The following is a 10,292-nucleotide window of genomic DNA, read 5'->3' on the forward strand; positions in this document are numbered from 1 at the left end:
CAATAGTCAGTACATTGGACAATGCTAGTTTTATATTTGGGAATGTGTCAGGTCTGCGTACAAAGTTAGAGGACTGTGACTTCATGAAGTATGTCAAATCCTACGACGTTATAGGTTTATCGGAAACATGGTTAAAAAACTTTGACATTGATTCTTATTTTGTGGACATCAAAGTGTTTGTAAAGGATGCTGAAGAATATCAGAATCAGGTAGACTCTCTGGTGGTGTTATTGTTCTGGAATTATGTTAGTATTTGACAAAACTCTTTTTGGTTTTAAAAACCCCTATTGTACACATGTGTTTACATACATCCAGAGGGCTCATCATGGTACTCCCAGATTAATGCAGACAGAGATTATATAAATGGTATACTTTTACTTCGAGAGAAGCTTTGTGGTGTTTATTTGATGATGATGTTTATTTCTTTATTGGTGGTGATTTTAATGCACGAACTGGAGTGCTAGATGATTTTATAGAAGATGATATTATTGAATATGTAGAGAATGATGAAGGTTTTCTTTGGGATTTTCTTCTAGATAATTTCTCTCTGAAGAGATACTCAGTTGATACCTATGTGAATATGTTTGGTAAATGTGTATTGAACATGTGTTCCATGCTAAATATCCATATAATGAATGGTAGATGTGGTGGAGATCAATTACACTTTCATTGTTCATAATTGGGCCAGTCTAATCGAGTATGCTCCCTCCGCCATATTTTCCTTTTGATGTATAATAACGCACAGAATTATCACAGCTCCCGCTCAGTGTGGATTTACGTACGTTTGGTAACACTGACCGTCATGGAGATGTTTATAAGTTTAAATGGTATGATACTAAGGCAAATGTGTTCAGACATAATCTAGAGTCAGAGTGTTTTCAAACCGTGATAGATAATTCTTTAGATACTGCTTTTTACAAATATTTATGAGAGCATTGAGTATACGTCCCAAGGCTTATGTAAGGCAGCTTAGTTTATGCAGAGACGCGTTTGTTTTAATCCTACAGATAGTAAACCCTGGTTTGATTCTGAATGTGATCTTAGAAAGAAGGAAAGATGTAGGGCTCTAAATAGGTTCAGATCTCTTATTAGATTACAACTCTGCTAGAAATAGGTATAATGATGTATGTCGTCGAAAACAAGTGTGTTACAAAAATGAAAGGCTAAACTTATTGGAAAATTCAATTGACAAGCCCAAGAAATTCAGGTAAGTTTTAAAAAGTTTAAAAATTGTAACTTCACTGAGAATAATATAAGTAGTGACGATTGGCACAGTCACTTCAAGAGATTATTTGTTATAAATGAGGATAGAGATACAGGCCTAGATTACACCTTCAATAGTTTTAATTGTGATGTGGACACTTCTGAAGATGATCTTAACACTGATATTTTAGATGCTCCTATTACGGAAACAGAGATACTAGAAAGTATACAACATTTGAAACCGAATAAATCAGCAGGAATAGACAATCTTATTCCAGATTTTTTAAAATGTGCTAAGGATATTATTATGCTATGTGTTATATTTAATTTAATGTTGGGAAAAACCTATTTTCCCAAAGGGTGGGATGTTGGTATAATTATTCCTTTGTATAAGAGTGGAGACCCTAATAATCCAGAGCATTATCGAAGAATTACTTTACTTAGCGTTTTTAGTTCTGTATGCCATTAATAAAAGATTAATTTTTGGTCTAATGCTACAAATAAGATTAATGAAGCTCAGGCAGGTTTTAGAGAAGGCTATTCAACCACTGACAATGTATTTATTCTAAACAGCCTCATACAGCGATATCTTTCTTGTAAAGGTTCAAAGTTTTATGTCCTTTTTGTTGATTTTTCTAAAACCTTTGATTCTGTTAATAGAAATATATTATGGATGTTATCACCGGCACATGGTTTGAGTAATAAAATGAGGAACATGTTACTAAGCATATATAACAATGTTAAAGGATGTATTAGAAGTAAGGGGGTTTTGTCAGCAACTTTTGATTGTAACATTGGTGTTCGCCAAGGGTGTATTCTGAGCCCATTCTTGTTTTCATTCTTTATAAATGAACTAGCGACAGAATTGTAATGATGGTATACAACTACATCCTGACGTTGTTAAGTTATTCCTCCTATTGTTGACCGATGATATTATCATGTTTCCTAGCACTGTTAAAGGCTTACATCGTCAAATTACTGTTTTAAAAAATTATTGTGACAAATCTAAATTAAAAATAAATAGAGATAAGACTAAGATAGTGTTTTTTAAGAATGGTGGAAAATTATCCAAGTTTGAGAAATGGACATTACATGACAATTATTTAGAAGTAGCCAAGGGTTATAAATGTTTAGGTGTACATTTTTCAAAAACCTTATCATGGAACATACATAAAAATATTGCGTCCCTACAGGGTACGAAAATATTTATGGGAATATTTCATAATTTGATGAAGGCTGGTGAAGTAAATTATAATACATTCATTAAAAGACTTGACTCCAAAATTAAACCTATTCTGTTATATGGCTCAGAGGTTTGGGGATTTACACATTTTAATGTTTTAGAAAGGGTTCATCTTTATGCATGTACAAGATTTTTAGGTGTTAAGGTCAGTACTTCTAATTGCATGGTTATTGGAGAATGTGGACGTTACTCTTTATATATTGAAGCATATTAGCAAATTTTAAGATATTGGATAAGGTTAGTAAGTATGCCACAGTCACGATATCCCCCAAATGTTACAATATGATGTGTATGTATGATAGAAATGGAAAGATAAATTGAGTAACATATGTGAGAAATATGCTTGAAACATGTGGATTTGGATATGCTTTTAAACTTGATTGTATCATCTTCCCAAATCTGTAACAAAAGGTTAAAAGATATGTACTTGCAACTCTGTACTGCGTCGTAAACTCTATCACCCAAAACCTTATTATATAGCAATTTTAAATCAGATCTTGTAGCAGAGCATTACCTCCTTGATGTTAGCATTAAAGGTTTAGGACAGCAATTGCACGATGACGATGTACATCCATGAATTTATTATAGAAAAGGGCAGGTATCATAATGCTCCACGAGAAAGTAAACTGTGTATGTTATGTGATTTAGGGGTAATAGAAGATGAGTATCATTTTATATTAGTCTGTCCGTATTTTCACAATATAAGAATGTCATATATATCCCCATTTTACCGCATCAATCACTGTGAATATAGATTAAGGTTATTGTTGAAAGCAAGAAATCTACAAATTGTGAAAAATCTGTCAATGTACATCTATCATGGGTTCAACAATAGAAAATTTGTTTTAAATACCATGTGACTGTGCACACTTGTATTGTACTATAGGCCCGTGGCCTCTTCAGTACCCTGAATAAGAGAAATTGAAATTGACCAATTGCAGATCATGTAGAGACAATGGTTACGTATTGTGGTAGATCACATAAAGACTTCTGTACACCTGCCGTCCTACTAATGGATGTGCACTTACAAGACCAGACAAGACAATCGTTTATTGTATTTTAGGCCACCGGCCCTTATACAAGCGAGTTACATACATTAAGACATGGTTAACTGTAAGTGCTCGTTACGACGAATAAATGAATATTAAAACATAGAGAGCTAGATTGCGTAGGGTGGATTCATTATTAGATGTTGATAAACTGGTAAAAGCTATCAGTGGTGGTTCCGACAGATAACGTTCTGGGATATACATGTAACGTAGATCTTCATAAAATGGACAGTCAAGGGTAAACTGTAGTTCATCTTCTACTGAAGAATTACATAAAAGACAAGGTCTTTCAGATTTTGGGATGGACAGTTTTCTGCCTCTATTTACCATTAAGTCCAACAAACCTGTCCTATATTTGACAAATATATTTATGTTACACTTAAAAGTAAGTTTAGATAAATACAGTTCAGGTTGTAATATGTTTTTAAATGTTCTATATAATTCGTAACGAGAGCTGCTTTGTAGGGTGAAATGCCATTCCTGATGAAACATATTTACCGCTCGATCACGAAATTCTTTTAGAAACATAACGACATCGCCCACACCCTGGCTTATCCATATAAACCCATATCCATGAGAAAACAAAAGATTTCTAATATGTGATGCCCAAGATATTTTACCCATATTATCTAGATGAACCATCATATTATAAGATATTTTTGGTAGACGACTTTTATGCATTAACAGAACCTTAAACCAATATTTAAGGCATCGTATTTGCGAATTAGTAGGATAGGATATCTCCCGCATTCACCCTAAACCATATAATTTGGAGTAGCGGATCCAACACATAAAAACTTCTTGCAAGCCATAAGATGTAATCTCTCCAAGTAATCGTAGCGTTGAAATCCCCACACTTCAAATCCCAGATACAACCCATTTTATTATATGGATCGGAAGTGTGGGGAGTTAAAATTCCACATTCATGTGAGATAGATAAAATTGAAAGCATTGCTTTCTTTGCACGTAGGAACAAGTCATAGACACAACTTTTTAAACTCATCGTATTTGAAAAAAATATCCCCAGATATTTATATTGATTAACAATAAGAACAGATTTTCCGTGAAGAAACCATTTCTCCTTAGATGCAACAGCGCCACCCCTTCTGAATATGACTATTTTAGTTTTGTCTAAATTTACGGATAGTTTCCAGTTTTCAGAATAATTTTCAAGAATATTTAGCTGATTTTGCAAACCAATAATAGTATCAGATATCAAAATGACATCGTCTTCAAATAGGAGCATCAACAGTTCTATCATATCTGGGAACATCTATACACCATGTTTACCCTTTTGCATAATCTCATAATAACATTCGTTTATGAAGAATGAGAACAAAATCGGACTTACAATGCATCCTTGTCGTAGTCCCATTGGGCAGTCAAAATAACCTGTTGCACCATAACCACATCGTACACAAGATTTTACATTTGAATACATTGCTTTTAACATAGTATACATTTTCCCGCTTAAACCGGCATTACGTAAGCAATTTGTGTCTATCTACAGAATCGAATGCTTTCTAAAAATCGACAAAAGCTACATACAGTTTGTGTTTTCGACGGGATAAACATTTCTGAATCAGTGCATACAAAGTAAAAATATGTTCAGTTGTGGAGTATTACTTACGAAAACCAGCTTGATTCTCAGGAATCTTATCTCTCACGTTTGCCCATTTAGAGAGTCGGGTATTTAGTATAGAAGTGAAGACTTTGCCGAGAATACTCATAAGAGATATTCCCCTATAATTATCGGGATTATTAAAGTCACCTTTCTCGTGAATTGGGACAATAATAGAAATTGACCAACTGCGAGGAAATACTCCTTTTGTGAACAAACTATTAAATCATTTGTTGAGAAATGGAAGAATTTCTGTAATAGAACATTTAAGCAATGATACTATCGGGACCAGCTGCTTTTCCACATTTCAATTCTGAAATTGCATTTGTGATTTCATCATCCGATATAGGCGAGTCTAGTACAGGTTCATCTACTTCATCATGCGAAATTTCTAAAATGTCTTGGCCATGGTCATATTGATCGAGCCATGAATTATTTGCGAAAACATTCCTGAAATGAATGAGCCACTCGGTTTTGGAAATTGAATTTTGTTGAGAGCATTTAGTTCTGATATGTCGAATTTCTTTCCAGAATTTAGACTAACAATGCATAGAATTACTGAGGCTGTTTAGTTTGTTACATTTGAATTCCTGTTTAAAGTTTCTGTAACATGTCTTGTACCTATTTCGCTCTTTACAGTATGTCCGTCTGTTACTATCAGTGCGTTGACATCGAAACTTTCTTAAAGCTCTACGTGCATTTCTCTTGGCCAGTTTACATTCTCTGCTGAACGGTCTAGATTTAGAACTGTCTTTTTCATACATTCGGCCGATTTCAATATCATATTAACGAGATCATTGACAGCACCATCAATATCAACCTCAAGTTTAATCAGTAGGTTTTCACCAGACTGGCCCAATTCTTGACGTAGAGTATTCAGAAATGTAGTACAGAATGAGTCATTCCAAAATTTCTTATCAGTAATGGTTGGGTTGTTATTAGACACATTTGATGTAGGGGTCATTTTGGGGAAGCTACAGGATAACTCGAGTGGAAAATGATCTGAATCAGAGTGTTCACAGATATTAAAGTGTTAAAAATATTGGAATAATTCCGGGGAACAAATAAAGTAGTCATTTACTCTACAACCTTTCTCACTACAGTATGCAAACTCACCATTTACGTCCCCTTTCACTCTACCGTTAACTTTGAATAAATGGAAAGCATAACACATATCTAGCAATATGCAACCAAATCTATTTACCGTACTATCATGAGATTTACGATTCTCGACTGGGGTGTCATCATCGTCACAGTATGAACCAAAGTTCACTCGGACACACAATAGGATTATTGAGTTGACCAGTTCTAGCGTTCATATCTCCACATAACATCAGATGAGAGTTGCTGAACTCTGTTAAGTTATCAACTAGGAGTTGTTCAAGTTGATCAATGCTGCAACTTGAGTCACAATTATCATAATATGGTGAACTCATAGGAGGCATATAGGTACATATCAGTTTTATATCTTTGTCGATGGAAAATATTTCTTTTGTCAAATTTACACAAAGAGCGTTATCGATATGTAATTTTGACAACATACATAGTTTCTTGATTGATTCGTGAATGCACAGGCATACTCCACCGGATAGACGACCAAACATGGACAGTTTAACAGCAGGACAATAGAATACGTCGTATCCATCTAACCAGTTCATGTTTAAATTCTCAACAAATGTCTCTACTAAGCATATAATTTTGAATTTCCTGAGATAGTCAATGAAATCTGAATCTTGGATTTTACTTTTCAAACCATTTACATTCCAGCACAGAAAAGTAAAATGTTCGTCTGCGTGGTTACCACACGATGCACCGTCAGGACTGCGTGTGGTGTTCCACGAGAAGGGTTCCTGTGGAGGTTGTTCCGGGCTTTGGCCACACTGCTAGGCAGTTGCACCCTGAGCAGTGGCATCGTTGCGGTTCTGGCTCCGTGTTGAGATCCTCCTACCTATGCTGCGTGACGTATTACGCTGATCCGCGGTTGATTTCACGCTACCTGTACGGGGCACTGACACGAGCTTACCGTTCTTAAAGAATCCGAACTGACCTGTTCCTTTCAGCGTTTGTAGTTGCTTACGTTGACGTCTTGTGAGGTCACTCGCAATTCCGTACCCGTTTTCTTTCAAGACCGCTCTCGCCTTCACTTTAAATGTCCAAATCACCATCATCATCTATATGTTACATTCCTGCTTGACAACGGTACAAGAACTTGTATCGAAAGGTCGCACCCACGCTATAAAAGAAGTTGTTTTCCATAAAGTTTTCAATAATGTAATACTTTCTCAATTTCCACCATTGAATAAAGTCGATTTAATTATGTCAGTTTCCAATGTTGATCATGCAACCATAACGCAGATACCATTAAATATACAAAGTGATCATTTATTGGGGAGGGAGTGTGTGTGTGTGTGTGTGTGTGCGCTATGCGCGGAAACAATCATCTCTTCTGAGGCAAGAAAACATCGAAATATATTATTGTCAGTTTTGTACGATTCTGATTTGAGTTTACTTAATCCTTAATATGTGTGTCTGTAAAACATGATACATCATATTCAGAAATTTGCCCAATATACCGTCTGTTTGTTTACATTTAAGTGAAATATAGACATTTCCTTATTGAGTACATTGGAACTGGACCAGGATTTCCCTCTACATCTCCAGGAAGAAGAGTGTTGATATTATAATGGACTAATTAAAATACTGTGCTAAACAATGATTGTAACGAAGACAGTGATTGACCTATTGTTAGGTGAGGTGAAAGTTATTAAACATTTATTAAGATGCACATATATTGATGCACTGTACTCAAATCAATCATATTCTAAAAAAATGCTATAGTATAAACCAGACAAGCACATCTAAGTTGACCTTTCTTTTCAAAATGTAAATTATGTACCAAATCGGGGTCTTGTATTTACAACTTGTAGGTAAAGCGGCCAACATTGTGCCACTAAATACAAGTCTATTTACATACAGTGACACAGTGCAATACGTGAGTGACTGTGTAGAAATAAACAGTAGAAGACAGACTAACAAACGTCAGGAACAGTGATAAATATATAATAGATGACTAAACACAGATGTCATGATGTGCGAGATATAAGCAGATATACTGGAGTGCAGTGCATTGTGACACCAGGCCATGTTGTGTGGACACTGGTTGTTTGTGCCGCCATTATCAGATGAAATTATGATAGCAGAATGACATGAAGGTTATAAAAGATTGACAGAAAACTGTATGTTATACAGAGTCAATAGACCTCGATCTCGTATGCATTGTTAAAAAAATGAACAATGCAAATGCAACTACATGTATTAGAGATACGACAATATCGTCAAAATGAATAATTGAGTAAATAAATTGACCTAGTTCTGTGCTCATACACTTTTCTACCTTGTGCTGCACCATGTTGTATCATCAGTTCTACAACACTCGCTTCGAATTGCCTCTCTCACACAGATAGTGAAATGCTGTCCTTCCATAGATATCATTCCTGTTAACATCAGCACCGGGTTGTATCATCAGTTCTACAACACTCGCATCAACATCGACACTCGCACACAGACAATGAAGTGCTGTCTTTCCAACATTATCAGTCTTGTTAACATCAGCTCCATGTTGTATCATCAGTTCTACAACACTCGCATCAACATCGCCTCTCTCACACAGACAGTGCAATGCTGTCTTTCAATTGTTCTCTGTCATTTTAACATCAGCTCCTAGTTGTATCATCTTTGGATCAACACTCGCATCAACACTGACCCTCTCACACAGATAGTGAAATGTTGTATTTCCCCGATCATCAGTCTTGTTAACATCAGCTCCATGCTGTTTCACCAATTCTACAACACTCGCATCAACTTTGCCTCTCGCACACAGATAGTGAAATGCTGTCCTTCCATCATCATCAGTCTTGTTAACATCAGCTCCATGTTGTATCATCAGTTCTACAACACTCGCATCAACATCGACTCTCTCACACAGACAGTGCAATGATGTCTTTCAATTTTTATAAGTCATTTTAACATCAGCTCCATGTTGTATCATCCTTGGATCAACACTCGCATCAACACTGACCCTCTCACACAGATAGTGAAATGTTGTATTTCCCCCATCATCAGTCTTGTTAACATCAGCTCCATGCTGTTTCATCAATTCTACAACACTCGCATCAACTTTGCCTCTCGCACACAGATAGTGAAATGCTGTCCTTCCATCATCATCAGTTTTGATAACCTCAGCTCCATGTTGTATCATCAGTTTTACAACTCTCGCATCAACATTGCGCCTCTCACACAGATAGTGAAATGCTGTCCTTCCATAGATATCATTCCTGTTAACATCAGCTCCGTGTTGTATCATCAGTTTTACAACACTCGCATCAACATTGCGCCTCTTTCTCAGATAGTGAAATGCTGCCTTTCCAACATCATCAGTGTTGTCAACATCATTACCGTGTTGTATCATCAGTTCTACAACACTCGCATCAACATCGACACTCGCACACAGACAGTGAAGTGCTGTCTTTCCAACATCATCAGTCTTGCTAACATCAGCTCCATGTTGTATCATCAGTACTACAACAGTCGCATCAACTTTGCTTCTCGCAAAAAGACAGTGCAATGCTGCATTTCCCCCATCATCAGTCTTGTTAAGATCAGCTCCATGCTGTTTCACCAATTCTACAACACTCGCATCAACTCAGCCTCTCACACAGATAGTGAAATGATATCCTTCCATCATCATCAGTCTTGTTAACATCAGCTCCACGCTGTTTCACCAATTCTACAACATTCGCATCAATTTAACCTCTCACACAGATAGTGAAATGCTGTCCTCCCAACTTCATCAGTCTTGTTAACATCAGCTCCATGTTGTATCACCAATTCTACAACACTCGCATCAACTTAACCTCTCAAATATACAGTGAAATGCTGTCCGTCCATCATTATCAGTCTTGTTAACATCAGCTCCATGTTGTTTCACCAATTCTACAACACTCGCATCAACTTAGCCTCTCACACATATATTGAAATGCTGTCCGTCCATCATTATCAGTCTTGTTAACAGCAGCTCCATGCTGTTTCACCAATTCAACAACACTTGCATCAACATCGCCTCTCTCACACAGACAGTGCAATGCTGTCTTTCAATTGTTCTGTCATTTTAACATCA

At 36.2% G+C, this 10,292-nt stretch overlaps 1 protein-coding gene across 1 annotated transcript; it reads right to left on the reverse strand.

Annotated features, from left to right (window-relative positions):
- Window positions 1-8,546: 8,546 nt before the first annotated feature.
- LOC124261198 (putative ankyrin repeat protein RF_0381) lies at window positions 8,547-9,998 on the reverse strand. Its single transcript, XM_046695521.1, has 4 exons — window positions 9,927-9,998; window positions 9,189-9,825; window positions 8,876-9,092; window positions 8,547-8,775 (listed from the first exon to the last, which is right to left on the reverse strand). The coding sequence occupies exons 2-4, from the start codon at window positions 9,687-9,689 to the stop codon at window positions 8,750-8,752; spliced, it is 744 nt and encodes a 247-aa protein (XP_046551477.1). The 5' UTR covers window positions 9,690-9,825; window positions 9,927-9,998; the 3' UTR covers window positions 8,547-8,749.
- Window positions 9,999-10,292: the final 294 nt, after the last annotated feature.

The sequence above is a fragment of the Haliotis rubra genome, unplaced genomic scaffold, assembly GCF_003918875.1.
Source record: "Haliotis rubra isolate DU_JTF1 unplaced genomic scaffold, ASM391887v1 Scf1191, whole genome shotgun sequence".
Taxonomy (NCBI): domain Eukaryota; kingdom Metazoa; phylum Mollusca; class Gastropoda; order Lepetellida; family Haliotidae; genus Haliotis; species Haliotis rubra.

Excerpts from the sequence above, each read along its gene's own strand:
- LOC124261198 (XM_046695521.1), bottom strand. The coding sequence starts at position 9,689 with ATGATACAACATGGAGCTGATGTTAGCAAGACTGATGATGTTGGAAAG. Across the intron at positions 9,093-9,188 it reads ATCTGTGTGAGAGGGTCAGT|AGAGTCGATGTTGATGCGAG; the intron begins GTTGATGCGAGT and ends TGTCTGTGTGAG. Across the intron at positions 8,776-8,875 it reads CTATCTGTGTGAGAGGGTCA|AGGCGATGTTGATGCGAGTG; the intron begins GTGTTGATGCGA and ends TCTGTGTGAGAG.